At 40.6% G+C, this 19,469-nt stretch overlaps 1 protein-coding gene across 3 annotated transcripts in view; it reads left to right on the top strand.

Moving 5' to 3' along the window:
• TANC2 (tetratricopeptide repeat, ankyrin repeat and coiled-coil containing 2) overlaps positions 1–19,469 on the top strand; it is a 324,057-nt gene that overhangs the window by 222,839 nt on the left and 81,749 nt on the right. For all 3 annotated transcript variants that reach the window (XM_065896563.1, XM_065896562.1, XM_065896561.1), the window contains 2 exons: positions 9,458–9,739; positions 15,309–15,442. In XM_065896563.1, coding sequence (XP_065752635.1) covers positions 9,458–9,739; positions 15,309–15,442 — 416 coding nt within the window. The remainder of the gene's footprint in view (positions 1–9,457; positions 9,740–15,308; positions 15,443–19,469) is intronic.

Genomic DNA, 19,469 nt, shown 5'->3' with positions numbered 1-19,469 from the left:
CCAGAGCTCAGCATGTCTGTCTGAGTGTCTGCCCACGAAGGGCACTCAGATACCCAGGAACCCCCCTGCATGGTTAGCAGCCCCCTACTATCAAGTGACTTTATGGAAAATGGAGTAAGGAGCTCCAAGAATCAGTCCCTCCACTGAAGCAAGTCTGACAGAACTCTAGAGTTTTTCAGAACTCTAGAATTGCTAAGCAAAGCAAGAAAAGCAGATTATGAAACAGTATCTATAGTATGATTTTTATCTTAAAAGTAAGTATGTATAATACAGACAAAACTCGGGGAAAAAAAAAAGTGAATTGTGCGGGGCTTCCATGGTGGCGCAGTAGTTAAGAGTCCACCTGCCAATTCAGGAGACACAGGTTCGAGCCCTGGTCCAGGAAGATCCTACATGCCGCAGAGCAAAAAAGCCTGTGCATCAAAACTACTGAGCCTGCGCTCTAGAGCCCACGAGCCACAGCTACTGAGCCCATGCACCACAACTGCTGAGCCCATGTGCCATGATTACTGAAGCCCACATGCATAGAGCTCGTGCTCCCAACAAGAGAAGTCACCACAATGAGAAGCCTGCGCACCACAACGAAGAGTAGCCCCCGCTCACCACAACCAGAGAAAGCCCGCATGCAGCAATGAAGACCCAATGCAGCCAAAAATTAAATAAATTAATTAATTAAAATAATTTAACTAAATAAATTGTTTTTAAAGTGCATTGTGTTTCTCTCTAGCCAATGGGAGTAAAATTATTATTTTGTTTATCGGCTATTCCTAAATTTTCTGTAGTGAGTATGTATTACTTCCATGTAAAAAAGCAGAAGTAAAATAGAACAGTTTGGCAGTTTCTCAAAAAGCTGAAACATAGAGTTTCCATATGACCCAGCAATACCTCTCATAGACATATACCTAAGAGAACTAAAAACATATGTACATAAAAACTTGTACATGGGAGGACCTTCAAGATGGCGGAGGAGTAAGACATGGAGATCACCCTCCTCCCCACAGATACATCAAAAATACATCTACATGTGGAACGACACTTACAGAACACCTACTGAACGCTGGCAGAAGACCTCAGACTTCCCAAAAGCCGTGTGGCTGACTGGGTCTTGGTACTCCGGCCAGGTGTTGGGCCTGAGCCTCTGAGGTTGGAAAGCCGAGTTCAGGACATTGGTCCACCAGAAACCTTCTGGCCGCTCATAATATCAATTGGCAAGAGGTCTCCCAGAGATCTCGATCTCAATGCTAAGACCCAGCTCCACTCAACGACCAGCGAGCTACAGTACTGGACACCCTATGCCAAACAACTAGCAAGACAGGAACACAACCCCACCCATTAGCAGAGAGGCTGCCTAAAATCATAGTAAGTTCACAGATACCCCAAAACACACCACTAGATGTGGTCCTGCCCACCAGAAAGACAAGATCCAGCCTCATCCACCAGAACACAGACACTAGTCCACTCCACCAGGAAGCCTACACAACCCACTGAACCAACCTTACCCAATGGGGGCAGACACCAAAAACAATGGGAACTACAAACCTGCAGCCTCTGAAAAGGAGACACCAAATACAATAAGTTAAGCAAAATGAGAAGACAAAGAAATACACAGCAGATGAAGGAGAAAGGTAAAAACCCAGCAGATCAAACAAAAGAAAGAGGCAGTCTACCTGAAGACGAATTCAGATTAATGATAGTAAAGATGATCCAAAATCTTGGAAATAGAATGGAGAAAATACAAGAAACTTTTAACAAGGACCTAGAAGAACTAAAGAGCAAACAGACAATGATGAACAACACAATAAATGAAATTAAAAATTCTCTAGAAGGAATCAATAGAATAACTGAGGCAGAGGAACAGATAAGTGACCTGGAAGATAAAATAGTGGAAATAACTACTGCAGAGCAGAATAAAGAAAAAAGAATGAAAAGAACTGAGGACAGTCTCAGAGACCTCTGGGACAACATTAAACGCACCAATATTCAAATTATAGGGTCCCAGAGGGACTGAGAAAATATTTGAAGAGATTATAGTTCAAAACTTCCCTAATATGGGAAAGGAAATAGACAATCAAGTCCAGGAAGTGCAGAGAGTCCAATACAGGATAAATCCAAGGAGAAACATGCCAAGACACATACTAATCAAACTATCAAAAATTAAATGCAAAGAAAAAATATTAAAAGCAGCAAGGGAAAAGCAACAAATAACATATAAGGGAATCTCCATAAGGTTAACAGCTGATCTTTCAGCAGAAACTCTGCAAGCCAGGAGGGAGTGGCAGGACATATTTAAAGTCATGAAAGGGAATAACCTACAACCAAGATTGCTCTACCCAACAAGGATCTTGTTCAGATTCGACAGAGAAATTAAAACCTTTACAAACAAGCAAAAACTAAGAGAATTCAGCACCACTAAACCAGCTTTACAACAAATGCTAAAGGAACTTCTCTAGGCCGGAAACACAAGAGAAGGAAAAGACCTACAATAACAAACCCAAAACAATTAAGAAAATGGTAATAGGAACAAACATATCAATAATTACCTTAAATGTAAATGGATTAAATGCTCCAACAAAAAGACATAGACTGGCTGAATGGATACAAAAACAAGACCCATATATATGTTGTCTACAGGAGACCCACTTCAGACCTAGTGGCACATACAGACTGAAAGTGAGGGGATGGAAAAAGATATTCCATACAAATGGAAATCAATAGAAAGCTTGAGTAGCAATTCTCATATCAGACAAAATAGACTTTAAAATAAAGACTGTTACAAGAGACAAAGAAGGGCACTACATAATGATCAAGGGATCAATCCAAAAAGAAGATATAACAGTTGTAAATATTTATGCACGCAACATAGGAGCACCTCAATACATAAGGCAAATGCTAACAGCCATAAAAAGGGAAGTCGACAGTAGCACAGTCATAATAGGGGACTTTAACACCCCACTTTCACCAATAGATCATCCAAAAAGAAATTAAATAAGGAAACACAAGCTTTAAATGACACATTCAACAACATGGATGTAATTGACATTTAGAGGACACTCCATCCAAAAACAACAGAATACACTTTCTTCTCAAGTGCTCATGGACCATTCTCCAGGATAGATCATATCTTGGGTCACAAATCAAGCCTTGGTAAATTTAAGAAAATTGAAATTGTATCAAGTATCTTTTCTGACCACAACACTGAAAGACTAGATATCAATTACAGGGGAAAAAAACCTGTTAAAAATACAAACACATGGAGGCTAAACAATACACTACTAAATAACCAAGAGTTCACTGAAGAAACCCAAGAGGAAATCAAAAAATACCTAGAGACAAATGACAACAAAAACACGATGATCCAAAACCCGTGGGATGCACCAAAAGCAGTTCTAGGAAGGAATTTTATAGCAATACAATCCTACCTCAAGAAACATCTCAAATAAACAACTTAACCTTATACCTAAAGCAATTAGAGAATGAAGAACAACAACAAAAAAAAAAACCCATGTTAGCAGGAGGAAAGAAATCGTAAAGATCAGATCAGAAATAAATGAAAAAGAAATGAAGGAGATGATAGCAAAGATCAATAAACTAAAAGCTGGTTCTTTGAGAAGATAAACATAATTGATAAACCATTAGCCAGACTCATCAAGAAAAAAGGGAAAAGACTCAGATCAATAGATTTAGAAATGAAAAAGAAGTAACAACTGCCACTGCAGAAATACAAAGGATCATGAGAGATCACTACAAGCAACTGTATGCCAATAAAATGGACAACCTGGAAGAAGTGGACAGATTCTTAGAAAAGTACAACCTTCCGAGACTGAACCAGGAAGAAATAGAAAATATAAACAGACCGTTCACAAGCAGTGAAATTGAAACTGTGATTAAAAGTCTTCGGCAGGGCTTCCCTGGTGCCACAGTGGTTGAGAGTCCGCCTACCGATGCAGGGGACACGGGTTCGTTCCCCGGTCTGGGAAGGTTCCACATGCCGTGGAGCAGATGGGCCCGTGAGCCGTGGCCGCTGAGCCTGCACGTCCGGAGCCTGTGCTCCGCAACAGGAGAGGCCACAACACTGAGAGGCCCGCGTACCACAAAAGAAAAAAAAATCTTCCGCAAACCAAAGCCCAGGACCGGATGGCTTCACAGGCGAATTCTATCAAACATTTAGAGAATAGCTAACACCTATCCTTCTCAAACTCTTCCAAAATATAGCAGAGGGAGGAACACTCCCAAACTCATTCTATGAGGCCACCATCACCCTGATACCAAAACCAGACAAAGGTGTCACAAAAAAAGAAAACTACAAGCCAATATCACTGATGAACATAGATGCAAAAATCCTCAGCAAAATATTAGCAAACAGAATCCAACAGCACGTTAAAAGAATCATACACCATGATCAAATGGGGTTTATCCCAGGAATGCAAGGATTATTCAATATATGTAAATCAATCAATGTGATACACCATATTAACAAATTGAAGGATGAAAACCATATGATCATCTGAATAGATGCAGAAAAAGCTTTCGACAAAATTCAACACCCATTTATGATAAAAGCCCTCCAGAAAGTAGGCCTAGAGGGAACTTACCTCAACATAATGAAGGCCATATATGACAAACCCATAGCCAACATCGTCCTCAATGGTGAAAAACTGAAACCATTTCCACTAAGATCAGGAACAAGACAAGGTTGCCTACTCTCACCACAACTGTTCAGCATAGTTTTAGAAGTTTTAGCCACAGCAATCAGAGACAAAAAAGAAATTAAAGGAATCCAAATCAGAAAAGAAGAAGTAAAACTGTCACTCTTTGCAGATGACATGATACTATACATAGGGAATCCTAAAGATGGTACCAGAAATCTATTAGAGCTAATCAATGAATTTGGTAGAGTAGCAAGATACAAAATTAATGCACAGAAATCTCTTGCATTCCTATACACTAATGATGAAAAATCTGAATGAGAAATTAAGGAAACACTCCCATTTACTATTGCAACAAGAAGAATAAAATACCTAGGAATAATCCTACCTAAGGAGACAAAAGACCTGTATGCAGAAAACTATAAGACACTGATGAAAGAAATTAAAGATAATAGAAACAGATGGTGAGATATACCATGTTCTTGGATTGGAAGAATCAACACCGTGAAAATGACTCTTCTACCCAAAGCAATCTACAGATTCAGTACAATCCCTATCAAACTACCAATGGCATTTTTCACAGAACTAGAACAAAAAAATTCACAATTTATATGGAAACACAAAAGACCCCGAATAGCCAAAGCAATCTTGAGAAAGAAAAACGGATCTGGAGGAATCAGGCTCCCTGACTTCAGACTATACTACAAAGCTACAGTCAGCAAGACAGTATGGTACTGGCACAAAAACAAATATATATCAATGGAATAGGATAGAAGCCCAGAGATAAACCCACACACATATGGTCACCTTATCTTTGATAAAGGAGGCAAGAATATACAATGGAGAAAAGACAGCCTCTTCAATAAGTGATGCTGGGAAAACTGGACAGCTACATGTAAAAGAATGAAATTAGAACACTCCCTAACACTACATACAACAATAAACTCAGAATGGACTAAAGACCTAAATGTAAAGTCAGACACTATAAAACTCTTAGAGGAAAACATAGGCAGAACACTCTATGACATAAATCGCAGCAAGATCCTTTTTGACCCACCTCCTAGAGTAATGGAAATAAAAATAAACAAATGGGAGCTAATGAAACTTAAAAGCTTTTGCACAGCAAAGGAAACCATAAACAAGACAAAAAGACAGCCCTCAGAATGGGAGAAAGTATTTGCAAATGAAGCAGCTGACAAAGGATTAATCCCCAAAATATACAAGCAGCTCATGCAGCTCAATATCCAAAAAACAAACAACCCAATCCAAACATGGGTTTAAGACCTAAATAGACATCTCTCCAAAGAAGATATACAGATTGCCAAGAAGCATATGAAAGGATGCTCAACATCACTAATCATTAGAGAAATGCAAATCAAAATTACAATGACGTATCATCTCACACTTGTCAGAATAGCCATCATCAAAAAATCTACAAACAATAAATGCTGGAGAGGGTGTGGAAAAAAGGGAACCCTCTTGCACTGTTGGTGGGAATGTAAATTGATACAGCCACTATGGGGAGCAGTATGGAGGTTCCTTATAAAACTAAAAATAGAACTACCATACGACTGAGCAATCCCACTACTGGGCATATACCCTGAGAAAACCATAATTCAAAAAGAGTCATGTACCAGAGTGTTCATTGCAGCACTATTTACAATAGCCAGGACATGGAAGCAACCTAAGTGTCCATCAACAGATGAATGGATAAGGAAGATGTGGCACATATATACACTGGAATATTACTCAGCCATAAAAAGAAACGAAACTGAGTTATTTGTAGTGAGGTGGATGGACCTAGAGTCTGTCATACAGAGCGAAGTAAGTCAGAAAGAGAAAAACAAATACCGTATGCTAACACACATATATGGAATAATAAAAAAAAAAAAGGTTCTGAAAAACCTAGGGGCAGGACAGGAATAAAGACTCAGACATAGAGCATGGACTTGAGGACATGGGGAGGGGGAAGGATAAGCTGGGACGACGTGAGAGAGTGGCATGGACGTATATACACTACCAAATGTAAAATAGATAGCTAGTGGGAAGCAGCCGCATAGCACAGGGAGATCAGCTTGGTGCTTTGTGTCCACCTAGAGGGGTGGGATAGGGAGGATGGGAGGAAGACGCAAGAGGGAGGAGATATAGGGGTATATGTATATGTATAGCTGATTCACTTTGTTTTACAGCAGAAACTAACACACCATTGTAAAGTACTTATACTGCAATAAAGATGTTTTTAAAAATTAGTCATTAATTTTAAAAAAGAAAAAGAAGAAACTTGTAAATGAATGTTCATAGTAGCATGATTCATAATAGACAAAAAGTGGAAACAACCCAAATTTTTATCAGCTGATAAATGGGACAAACAAAATGTGATATATCCATATAATGGAATATTGTTCAGCAGTAAGAAGGCTGAAGTAATGATACATGCTACAACATGGATGAACCTGAAAAACATGCTAAGTGAAAGAAGCCAGACACAAAAGACCCTATATCATATGATAATATATATGTGAACTGTCTCGAATAGGCAAATCTGTAAAGACAGAAATTCTCTGGTTGCCAGGGGCTGGGGGAAACAGACACTAGAGAGTGACAGCTAATGGGTGTGTGGTTTTTTGGGGGGCAATGATGGAAATGTTCAGGAATTAAATAGTGATGTTGCCAACTTTGTGAATATACTAAAAATCACCAAATTGTATTCTTTAAATGGGTGAATTTTATGGCATGTGAGGCTCAATAAAATAATGTTTAAGAAAAATAAAAGAGAATCTATTTAGCTAAGACACTAGAATTAAGAATATTTTTAGCAAGTTGAAGTCTAATTTTTCACTTAATTCTGTAATTATATATGTATTTTAAAAGAGTACGCTTTGATAAGGAGATGTGAATCAGGAAATTATAAGTAACCATGTAGGTGTATCTCCACAGCCTTTTTTTTTTTTAGTGAAAATTTGGGACATTTTAAAACTTATAGGAAACTGTTTCTATTATTAGAGTTTGGCTTTATATTTTTAATTTTTGTACTACTTTTGGAATTGTTACTTTTTTTTTTTTTTTTTTTGCGGTACGCGGGCCTCTCACTGTTGTGGCCTCTCCCGTTGCGGAGCATAGGCTCCGGACGCGCAGGCTCAGCGGCCATGGCTCACGGGCCTATCCGCTCTGCGACATGTGGGATCTTCCCGGACTGGGGCACGAACCCGTGTCCCCTGCATCGGCAGGCAGACTCTCAACCACTGCGCCACCAGGGAAGCCCTGGAATTGTTACCTTTTTGAAAATGCTCAGCTATCATTCTAATGGCTTTCAGACAGTTTTAAATGAGTGTTTACATGAAGTGTGCTTGTGTGTGTTTTTCGAGTAAGCTGCCATCTCCAGATCCCAATTTATAATGTATAAGTGGTTTAAGTATGTTCTAGAGTAATATATACTAATTGTACTAATAGATACTAATGCTAATAGATCTGATTTCCCCCTTTATGATTTCCCTTTCTCCTGTCCTCGTTCCCTTCCCACCCCCGGACTTTATTCTTCAAAATATAAAATGGGGTGAGTGTGTAATACCTTGTTTTTAATTAATTCTTTCAGTAAGCATTTATTTAGCATCTACTGTGTGTCAAGGTACTGTGCTAAGGTAAATGATACAGAAAATGAACTTTTAAAAAATAAATAATAAAATGAAAAAAAAAGATACATCTAGAACTACTCTTGAAACAGTTAAAAAGGGAATTCCCTGGTCGTCCAGTGGTTAGGATTCCGGGCTTTCACTGCTGGGGGCCCAGGATCGTTCCCTGGTCTGGGAACTAAGATCCCACAGGCCACACGGCGTGGCCCAAAAAAAAAAGAAAGAGTTATGAAGGCATTTAACTCAGATAAGGGAGGTCAAGCAGGACTTGTTTCACCATCAATGTAATTAGAAGGTTGATCATTGAAACCAGGTTATATCTATTATGTGTTTTTAGAGAGCAAGTAGAACTCATGCTTGGTTGGCCCTTAGCACATCTCACAACTACATAAGCACAGAAAAAAATCTCGAGAAAAGCAATAGGGATTTGTCCCTAAGACATGTGTGTGTAAACCAGAAATCTTTTTTTTTTTTCAGTTGGCATGAATACAAGCATTACAGGTGCAGAGACATTAAATGAACATTTGGTTTCTGCTTCCTTGATTGCTTAACTATTGAAAACCTTTTAAACCATCACAGTTTTTAGGGGTTTGCTTCCCTTAATATACTTACTAGATTTTTAAAAACTATCATTGTGAACTTAAAGGAATTACTGTTTTTATCGGTATTTTTAAAGACACAAGTTCTCTTTACATCGCTTTCTACAGGACTGACACTGTAAGCCATCCTGATTCCCTGCCACACCCCAGCCTCTCCCCCAGAAACTCCAACACTGCATCTCCCCACAATCCAACATTTTGAAGGTTATCCCCAGGCATAGAAGGAGGCCTTAAGAACCCTGCATTTTGTTACTTTTGCATCCATCTTGATTGCCGGTGCCTGGGCCATCTCCATTGCTTAATAATTTTGAATATCACCCTGACTTTCTGCCTATAACGTAAATTATTACTGTTTTAACTATGCTTGTGTTCTGCCAGCTACAGTATCAAATAGCTCTAGCTCATGTGCCATTGCTTATCTGTGTAGAACCAAAATTCAGAGTTTTATTATTTTCTGAATAACCCAGAATACCATCATACTATAACTCCCAGTGGTCTCCTAAACCATACTGGTATTTTTGTTTATTTCTCTCAATGTTGATGGTTTGGCCTAAGGTCTGTGTTCTCTTATTGTTCCTTCCAGTTCGCTTTGCACCTTACAGGCCTCCAGATATCTCCCTGAAGCCGCTGCTCTTTGAAGTGCCCAGCATCACTACAGAGTCAGTGTTTGTTGGCCGGGATTGGGTTTTCCATGAAATAGATGCTCAACTTCAGAGTTCAAATGCCAGCGTGAACCAAGGAGTAGTGATCGTGGGAAACATTGGGTTCGGCAAAACCGCCATCGTCTCCAGACTGGTGGCCCTCAGCTGCCATGGAACACGGATGAGACAGATCGCCTCAGACAGCCCACATGCCTCCCCCAAACGTATGTATCCCTTTTTAAAGAACTCCATGTGGTGGGATAGGGAGGGTGGGAGGGAGACACAAGAGGGAGGAGACATGGGGATATATGTAAATGTATAGCTGATTCACTGTGTTATAAAGCAGAAACTAACACACCATTGTAAAGCAATTATACCCCAATAAAGATGTTTAAAAAAAAAACCACTAAAAAAAATTTTTTAAAAATAACTCCGTGCTGATCTGAGCCCGGGCCCAGTGCACGGCTGCCCGTGGCGTTGAGGCTAACGTGTCAATGGTCGGCTGCGGGCCCCGGGCGCTGGCGGACGGAGGTAGAATGAGCCGTCGCCTCGCCCGCGGGAGCGGGAGCTGAAAGGATATGGAGGCCTTGTTCCCCGCTGCAGTTTTCTTTTGTAGCCGCCTCCCTTTTTTTCTTTAGACCCGACTTGTCATAATGACTCTTGTATGGTACCAACACTGGTGCCCCCGGTCTAAAGGCACTATACAGCGCCTGCTGCGAAGGGATATACGTATATATGCATGTCTGTATACGTGTATATATCTGTAAGAGAACTTGGAGACCTTATAAGAATTCAGATTCCAGGGACCCGCACCAGATTTACTGAATTAGAATTAGCGGGGGGGGGGGGGGGGTTGTCTAGGAATCTATATTATTTAAAACCTCCATGCATGGATCGCAGTAATAAATTTTTTGATGTTCAGTATCAACCCACATGAGGTGATTATCCCAGAAAGTCACCCACTCTGCCACTTTCAGCTATTCTAAATAAAGAGAACTGAAAATATTGCCGCTTGGCAGCGAAAAAAAAAAAAAAAAAAAAAAAACTCCGGGCTTCATTGCTCTGAAATTTTTTCCGGCATCTTTGTATTAAGTCTTATATCCTTTCATTTTCTGATCTGCAAAACCTGACTGGCACGTGAGGACCATTAACTCAGAGTCCAGGGAAAGAATGTAATAACCCACATATCCAACAGTCACCTGAAAGTGACTGAAAAAAAACCTTTCTCTCAGAATAAATGTATGCCTCTTCCCTCCTGACTGTCTGGCTGGTCTGTCCTTTGGATAATGACTACAGCAATTGCCTATAAGAGCTTGTTTGCCTCCATCACTGTCAGCTTTTGCTCAGCCTGTGTGCAGGCTTCCTGTTCACACCGGCACAATCTGTTTGCGGCCTTCATTTCCTTGCGATCGATGTCAGTGTTGCACTGCTTGGGCTTGAACTTCATTGTGTCCTTGAAGGGTTTCTCCTGCTTCTGTGTGAAAAGATGCTGAGATCTCATATGTATTTATGCTTCTTTCATCACAGGCAGATGCAGCTTAATAATCGCCATCAGGATCCTGTTTATTTGTTTTTAAAATACTTATATGGTCCTTAGTACCAGGCACTCTCTAAGAGCTTAACAAACATTAATTCATCCAACCCTCTTATCTCTTTCAGAGAGGTAGTTCCTGTTATCTTCCTTTCACAGATAAGTGGTTTAAGGCTCAGAGAGGTTAAGTAAGCCTCCCAGGTTTCGTAGCCAGTAAATAGTGAAACTAGAATTTGAGCCTAAGCAGTCTGGTTTCAGAGGCCAGTGTCATCCATTTTGCTGTGCTCCCTCTCCTTATTGATGGAACTCACTTGAGTAAAGGAGATAAAAAGAAATGTATAGGGGTTCTTCCTATACACACTATATGTATCGAACCAGTCTACCTGGCTTCTGCTAGTTGTAAGAAAACAAAAAGAAACTCTTGCCCTGCTAGTCCAAATCAATAATCTAGCTCACCACAGATTTCCAGACAGCAACCACTAGAAATGGTTTGTTTGGGATCATAGTATTGTAGTTACAGAGTCTAGCACGGTGCTGTGGGAACTCAACAGGAACTCACTGAACACCCTCCAGACATCCTGGCTTCCTGTTGAAATTAATTCCTGTTTCATGTTGTTAAGTAGGCAGATTGCCTCTGGTAAACTTACGGATATCTGACACGTAGAAGAACTAGTGTCTAGAAAGAAAACTGGTTGGATCAAGAGTCCCATTTGCCAGGGTATGGTAAGAATCGATATGGAAGAAATCATGTCTTAAGAGCAGTGTCATGCTTAGTTTCTGGATTAAGTTTATCTGAGGTAGATTGGCATAATGTCATGGGAGTCAAGAGCCCATAGTTTGGCTCCAGCGCTCAAACTTACTATGTAACCTTGAGAAGTTTACTTTAATTCTTTAGACCTTGGTTTTTGTCATCTGTAAAATAAGTCAGTGGGATTAGGTGATCTTTAAGATTCATTCCCATGCTAAAATTCTGTGATTCTAAGATGTCTGCATGGTTGAAAGTAACTTCCCATACCTAGTCCAGTATTTTCGTTAGAGTACTTAGCTTAAATATCACACCAGACTACTTTTTATCTGAGTAATCCAAGAGGTTACCTTTTTGAGTGTGTCAGAAAGAAAACCAGCTAGGTAATAGTCTCTCTGACTCCTCTGTATATCAATCACTGTTGCAGATAACAGATGGTAGAATCATGGCTCAAGGGCAAGAAGAGCTGCTTTCTCTGAAAGCAAAGGTGCCTGGAAGTGCCCCCTCTAAGCCTGGGAGAGCAGGAGTTAATAGAAAACAGCCCATGTGCTCCCCAAAGCAGAGATCCTTTAAAGATAGTTCATTAAGTTATTCTCTAACATCCGTTGCCTTTTACCTCCAGAGAAACTCTAAAAATACCCCATTCATGTGATAAATGTCCACATGTCAAGACTATAGATTTGGCCTGATAGTTAACTTAGAAAACTTGAAAAGGTGTTAAAGGGGATCGAGTATGTGGTTATATATTTATCAGAACTACACAGAACCAGCATTGCCTTGTCGTAATTTGATGTAATAATTTTTGTTGTCCGCTTTGATGTCCAAACTACATTCCACCTCTGCCATCTTAACCGAACCACTTAAGAATGGTCAAGAATAAGTGGTTGATGTCATTTACTGGTATTTAAATATTAACTCTGAAAAACAAAATCAACTCTTAAAATTACCCCAGTAGCTACACACATCTGTAAAATTTTCATTTTCTGTTATGCAAATGATTAATAATAAAATCGAACTTCAGTTTGTTTTAGAACTGGCTCTCATTAAATTTTCTAGTTTTTTTTTTTTTTTTTTTTTTTTTTTGTGGTACGTGGGCCTCTCCCTGCTGTGGCCTCTCCCGTTGCAGAGCACAGGCTCCAGACGCGCAGGCTCAGCGGCCATGGTTCACGGGCCCAGCCGCTCCGCGGCATGTGTGATCCTCCCGGACCGGGGCACGAACCCGTGTCCCCTGCATCAGCAGGCGGACTCTCAACGACTGTGCCACCAGGGAAGCCCAAATTTTCTAGTTTTGAGGACAAATGTTTTGTCTTTCTTGTATTATCCTCACGAGGTTTTGGTTAAAGTTTTTCAAGTATTAGCGCTCAAAAATGTTACTTTTTTTAAAAAAAATCAGTGATCTGTATGTTTCTATTTTATATTTGTTATTTCTGTAAACAAATATGAACTGAATATATCTTAACCAATTTAAAGATACTTCTTTGAGGAAAAAAAAAAAGAATAAGTGGTTGATAAAGAACAAGCTGTTTTTCGGCATTGATCTGTTACTTTATGAGCCAGCACTGAAAATGTTACTGGCAGTAGCAGAATTTTTTTCTTTAGTGAATAAGAATGATATCTTATCGAGAGAGAGTTGGCTTAATGTTTTACAGTTTAATTTACATTCAGCTTTGATAGGTGTATTTGGGATCCCACTGGCCTTCCCAACCTTAAGTCAGTGATGCAGTTGTAGTAGTAACGAAAATAGGTGGAAGATTATTGGAGCTCCCCACCTCCGTTTCTGCATCCTGTGTCATTCTTTCTTCTGTCCCTCACTCCTCCGCGCTGAGCAGCGCTGCTGTGGAAGACATGAGCAGTTGAGCCTGCAGCACTGCATTGCCTGGCTCTGTCCTTCCCCCACAGACACCCAGCCCCCAGCCGCCCCCTCCTTGTCATTTCCCTGGGAAGGCACAGAGAAGCTGTCAAGGCAGGCACTAGCCTGTCATCTTGCTGTCCACCTACACCCCGTCCCAAACCCGACTCCCCCATCAATCTCTACCGTCACCACCCACCCCGCAACACACACGTACAGAGAACGGAAACATTTTGTGAAAATGGACCTGTTGTGTAATCCAGGCATTGTTACATTAACTACAAGTGTACTCAGTACAGTAGTTAGGGACGTTCGGTCTAATTACAAGACTGTATTTTCCTATCACTGAAAGTCTCAGGGTAGTTACTGTTTGGATTTGACATTTGCCAACAGCTGCCATGCCCCCAAATAGCTGTTCAGTGAGTAACCCCTCCCCTCCCCACTCTGCTCATTCCAGAAGTCTGTGTTGCCAGTTCGCTGTGCACACTGACTGCTCCTCCCTGTTAACTTTTATTTCTACTGTTCTCTGAATACCAAGCGGAAAGTAAAGACACCCAGACAAAAAGGAGGGCCTCTCCAAAAGGGAACAGCTAGAAGACAGAAGGTACTCAGACACTAATTACCCACAAAACCAGATAAGGGGGAATGGGGTGGACAGAGGGAGTGAACAACAGGCACGAATCCGTGACAGTCACTGAACTTTACTGCGCACACTTCTTCAGTCGTTTTCACTGCCGTCTCCCACACCTACCCCCCTACAGTTTATTCAGAGCTCTATGCAGTGGCCAGGGAATTTACTTTGCCAGTTGGATGGAAGAAGTCTCAATTAAGTCCTACTGGTAGGGAGTTAAATGAGAACTATTTTCCCCTATTTCTTCTCCTTTTCAGTAGTTATTGACCATCAAATAACAGTCTACTTATTGTGTACCCATTTTTAAAATATGGTCTGCATTTATAAATAGAGTCTGTAATTTCTAGTAGTAGTTAAGATGTTACCTAAACAACATGAACGCATGGAATTTTTAAAAAACAGCTTTACTAAGCTACAATTCACGTACCGTATAAATCACCCGTTTAAATGGTTCAATTCACTGCTTTTTACTGTAGTCACTCAGCTGTGCAGCAATCACCATAATCTTAGAACTTTTTCATTCCCCCCTAAAAGAAATCCCATGCCCATTAGCAGTCAGTCTTCATTTCCCCCCTAAATCCCTATCTCTACCCCTAGGTAACCACTAATCTGCCTTTTGTCCCTATGGATTTCCGTATTCTGGGCATTTCAAATAAATAGAATCGTATACTATGTGGTCTTTTGTAACTGACTTCTTTGAGTGAGTGTAACATTTCAAGGGTTATCCATGTTGTAACATATATTAGTATTTCATTTCTTTTTATTATTGTTGAGTAATGTTCGACTGTGAGACTGTACCATCTTTTATCCATTCATCAGTTGATGGACATTTGGGTTGTTTCCGTTTTGGAGCTATTATGAATCTTGCTTCTCTGAACATTTGTGTACAAGTTTTTGCGTGGACATATGTTTTTAATTCTCTTGGGTACATACCCCTAGGAGTAGAATTGCTGGATTAAAGAACAAATGGGATTTAACCAGTCTTTCTTTAGAGTTTTATGATTATCTGATGCAAACATCTCATCTTTTTAATACAGATATGGATGCCAACAGAGAGCTGCCACTCACACAGCCACCTTCAGCCCACTCATCCATCACCAGTGGAAGCTGCCCAGGAACTCCAGAAATGCGGAGGCGGCAGGAGGAGGCCATGCGGAGACTAGCCTCACAGGTACAATAGGATTCTCAGGTTGTGGGCATGCTAGTTCCATTTTAACGTCAAGGGGGCAATGGTAGGCAGACCCCTGGCAAAGTGAACAAAAGTATGTACAGGTGGACCATGAGAACATGGATAAAAGTTTCTCTCTCTTTGCTGTTCCTAGAAAAATACTTCGTTATTATGGAATCAGAACCTTATTGTTGGAAAGGCCCTTAGAAATAACCAAAGTCCCACAGTGAATAGATAAGGAAATTGAGACTCAAAGAAGTTGTATGATTTACCCAAGATCACAGTATAAGTAATCAATAGCTTTGTATTTTCATTCCTAGCTCAAAACTCTTCCTGCTATACCACACTATCCATAACTTCTTTATATGTTTGCATTTTAATTTTCTATTTTTATCAAAGTAACATATATACATAGTTTAGGAAATCAAATAATGTTCAAAGACTTATAATAAAAACCAGAAATTCTTTTCCCCTCGTGAGCCCACCCTCTCCCCAAAGGCAGCTACTTTCAACATTTGGAGATGTTTCTCTGATCTTCACCTCCGTGTTTCTAAATAATATTCATATACTGCTATAACTTTTTTGATCAGTTTTGTACATTATCTATTGCTTCTTCTTATGGATGTTGAGAATGTTAGCTCTTTCACCTTCCTTCCTCCCTCTACCATCTCAGTACAGTTATATCATGATTTTAGTCTGAATCCATGTTACAGTATTTTCAGTGTTAATACTACACAAATATGGTTCACTGTGGAACCAAAGATAACATTTTCTTCTTGAGAAGTTTTGTTTTTCCTGGGTTATGAAATGCCTCATTGTAAAGTTTGCTTATGTTTCTTCAAAACTATGGCTGTCATTCCATAAGCCTTAATGCTTTGTAAAATGCCTCTCAATACAGTTTTCCACATCAGTTACATTTCCCCCCACGCACCCACTGGAAATCCTAGTGCTCTCCATCGAGCTAATCTGGACCTAGGATGCTCTCAAGTCTTACCACCTACTTGTTATCCTGGAAATTCCTGTTACTTCCCTTTTGTGTTTGATCCCATGTCATCGTCTTTCTTGATTGTATTCCTTATTTTGACGGAGCACGTCCTCTGTTAGCTTCCTAAGAAGGAATGCATAGGAGGTAAGTTTTTTGAGACTTAATGTTCCTAAAAGCATCTTTATTCTATTCTCATACATTACTCTTTGTTTGACATAAGTCTAGGTTAAAAATTATTTTCCCTCAGAATTTTGAAGGCATTCATGTTGAACTTCCAGTATTACTATTAAATAATATGGTACTATTCTTATTCCTAATTCTTTATATATACCTTTTTTCTCTCCAGAAGCTTTTAGAATCTTTTTTTTTTTTTTTTTTTTTGCGGTACGCGGGCCTCTCACTGTTGTGGCCTCTCACTGTTGTGGCCTCTCCCATTGCAGAGCATAGGCTCCGGACGCACAAGCTCAGCGGCCATGGCTCACGGGCCCAGCCGCTCTGTGGCATGTGGGATCTTACCAGATCGGGGCACAAACCCACGTCCCCTGCATCGGCAGGCGGACTCTCAACCACTGCGCCGGGAAGCCCAGAATCTTCTTTTTATCACCACTGTTCTTAGGTCTTTTTTTCATATTCTGTTGGTACCTAGTGAGCCCTGGAGATATTTTTTGATTCAGGGAAATGCTTTTGTAGTATTTATTGAAAATTTTCTCACCACCACTTCCTCTGTTCTCTCCTTCTACAACTCCTTTTAGTCAAAAATTAGATTTCCTATATTGTTACTCTTCTTAACTTTTCTGTTTCCTATTTGTTTTATCCACTTTTAGGAGATTTCCTCAACATTACCTAAAGCAGTCCTTTCACAAAAAAATTTTTGGCTATCATAGTTTTAATTTCCAATAGGTCTTTATTTCCCCCATTTGTTCCCTTCTTTTTTTTTTAATTGAGTTTTTTTTTTTTTTTTTTTGGCTGCATTAGGTCTTCATTGCTGCACGCGGGCTTTCTCTAGTTGCAGCAAGCAGGGGCTACTCTTCGTTGCGGTGCACGGGCTCCTCATTGCGGTGGCTTCTCTTGTTGCGGAACACGGGCTGTAGGCGCACGGGTTTCAGTAGTTGTGGCATGTAGACTCAGTAGTTGTGGCTCACGGGCTCTGGAGCACAGGCTCAGTAGTTGTGGCGCACTGGCTTAGGTGCTCCGTGGCATGTAGGATCTTCCCAGACCAGGGTTCAAACTCGTGTCCCCTGCATTGGCAGGTGGATTCTTAACCACTGTGCCACAAGGGAAGCTGAAATTTTTTTTTTTTTTAGTTTAGTTTTTGGCAGCACTGCATGGCATGTGGTATCTTAGTTCCCTGACCAGGGATTGAACCCAAGCCCCCTGCATTGGAAGCACGGAGTCTTAACCACTGGACCACCAGGGAAGTCCCTGTACCCCTCTTTTTTATAGCATACTGTTTTTGTTTTATAGATGTAGTATGTTCTCTTATCTCTTCCTTAATAGTTAGGCACCAAAAAACTGATGGAAGCTTGTATGTATGGAGAGCTTAACTATAGAGCATTAAGATGACCCACCAGCCTTTATGGGAAAACCCAAAAGTCAGTGTCCATAAGTTTTTTCCTTGCCCTGTTCTAGCAAAGAATCCACCAATTTCCTGGAGGGTGTATAACTTGGTCGCCAACATTCTGGAGCTAGTAGGAGAAGGTGGCGGAGTTTCATCATTTAGGCTGCAGCCTTTTACCTAAGCCCCTTGTTTTCAGTCCTGCACCTGATCCTCACCTACTCTATGTCTCCTAAGCCTAGATTCTCTGCTTTAGTTTCTCTAGTGATTTTAATTTCTCTTTCCTGTGGGTTTTGGGGAAGGTAGTCACCTGGCTGGGCAGGATAGGGATGGATATCTGGGAATCTAACTGCTCTTTATATAAACTTCAAATAATTTCTGTGTTTGCAACTTCCTTCCTCACCCCCATCTTCCATAGTACCTGGTGCTTCTAACTCCTGTGCTTTTCTGAGGTTTGACAGATGATTTGGCTCATTCCTGTTGTTTACCCCAGCAGGCATTTGTTTCACCTTCTTCTGTCTGTTAGGTTGTTTAATCCTACGTCCACTTTCCATCTTTATATATTATAATCTAAGATTAGAGATAAATATTCCTAATCAATGGAGTTTGCATTTCTGTTTCTTATTCTCCTTATTTTTGAGGATTTTAAGGAGAAGTATAGAGTGCAGAATGCCTGTCTCCAGTATTTAAAGAAATGTCTTGGCATGGTTAATTAGTAATGAGGAACAGGGAGCCATCTTCAATGTCATAAGGTTCTAATTTCCTCATAGAAATCCTGTCCAGCTTACAGCCAGAAACAGCATGTTTCCCCCAAATACGTTTTCAGTTGTCCCCACTTATTGGTACACATCCATTTATAAACGGGCTTCTGAAAACAGTCTGAAATTTCCCTTATATTCATTGCCAAGTCAGTGCAACTTTAAAAGACATCTTTGGAGGACTTCCCTGGTGGCGCAGTGGTTAAGAATCCGCCTGCCACTGCAGGGGATACAGGTTCGATCCCTGATCCAGGAAGATCCCACATGCCGCAGAGCATCTAAGCCTGTGCGCCACAACTACTGAGCCTCTGCTCTAGAGCCTGCGAGCCACAACTACTGAGCCTGCGCACCACAACTACTGAAGCCCACATGCCTTAGAGCCAGTGCACCACAAGTGCTGAGCCCATGCACCATAACTACTGAAACCTGCACGCTCTAGGGCCTGCGTGCTGCAACTACTGAAGCCCACACACCTACAGCCCATGCTCTGCAACAAGAGAAGCCCCCACAATGAGAAGCCCGCACACCGCAACGAAGAGTAGCCCCCACTCGCTGCAGCTAAAGAAAGCCCGTGCACAGCAACGAAGACCCAGTGGAGCCAAAAAAAAAAGAAGAAAAGACATCTTTGTTTTACTTTTCCAAATATTCCATGTAAGCTGACTCCTGCCTCTTCTTTAGAACAATCAGAATAACTGTCATCTTAGAAATACACAAATGCTAAAAAAAAAAAAA

Source organism: Phocoena phocoena, chromosome 19 (genome assembly GCF_963924675.1).
Source record: "Phocoena phocoena chromosome 19, mPhoPho1.1, whole genome shotgun sequence".
Lineage (NCBI taxonomy): Eukaryota > Metazoa > Chordata > Mammalia > Artiodactyla > Phocoenidae > Phocoena > Phocoena phocoena.
This window is presented reverse-complemented; position numbering and strand designations above follow the sequence as displayed.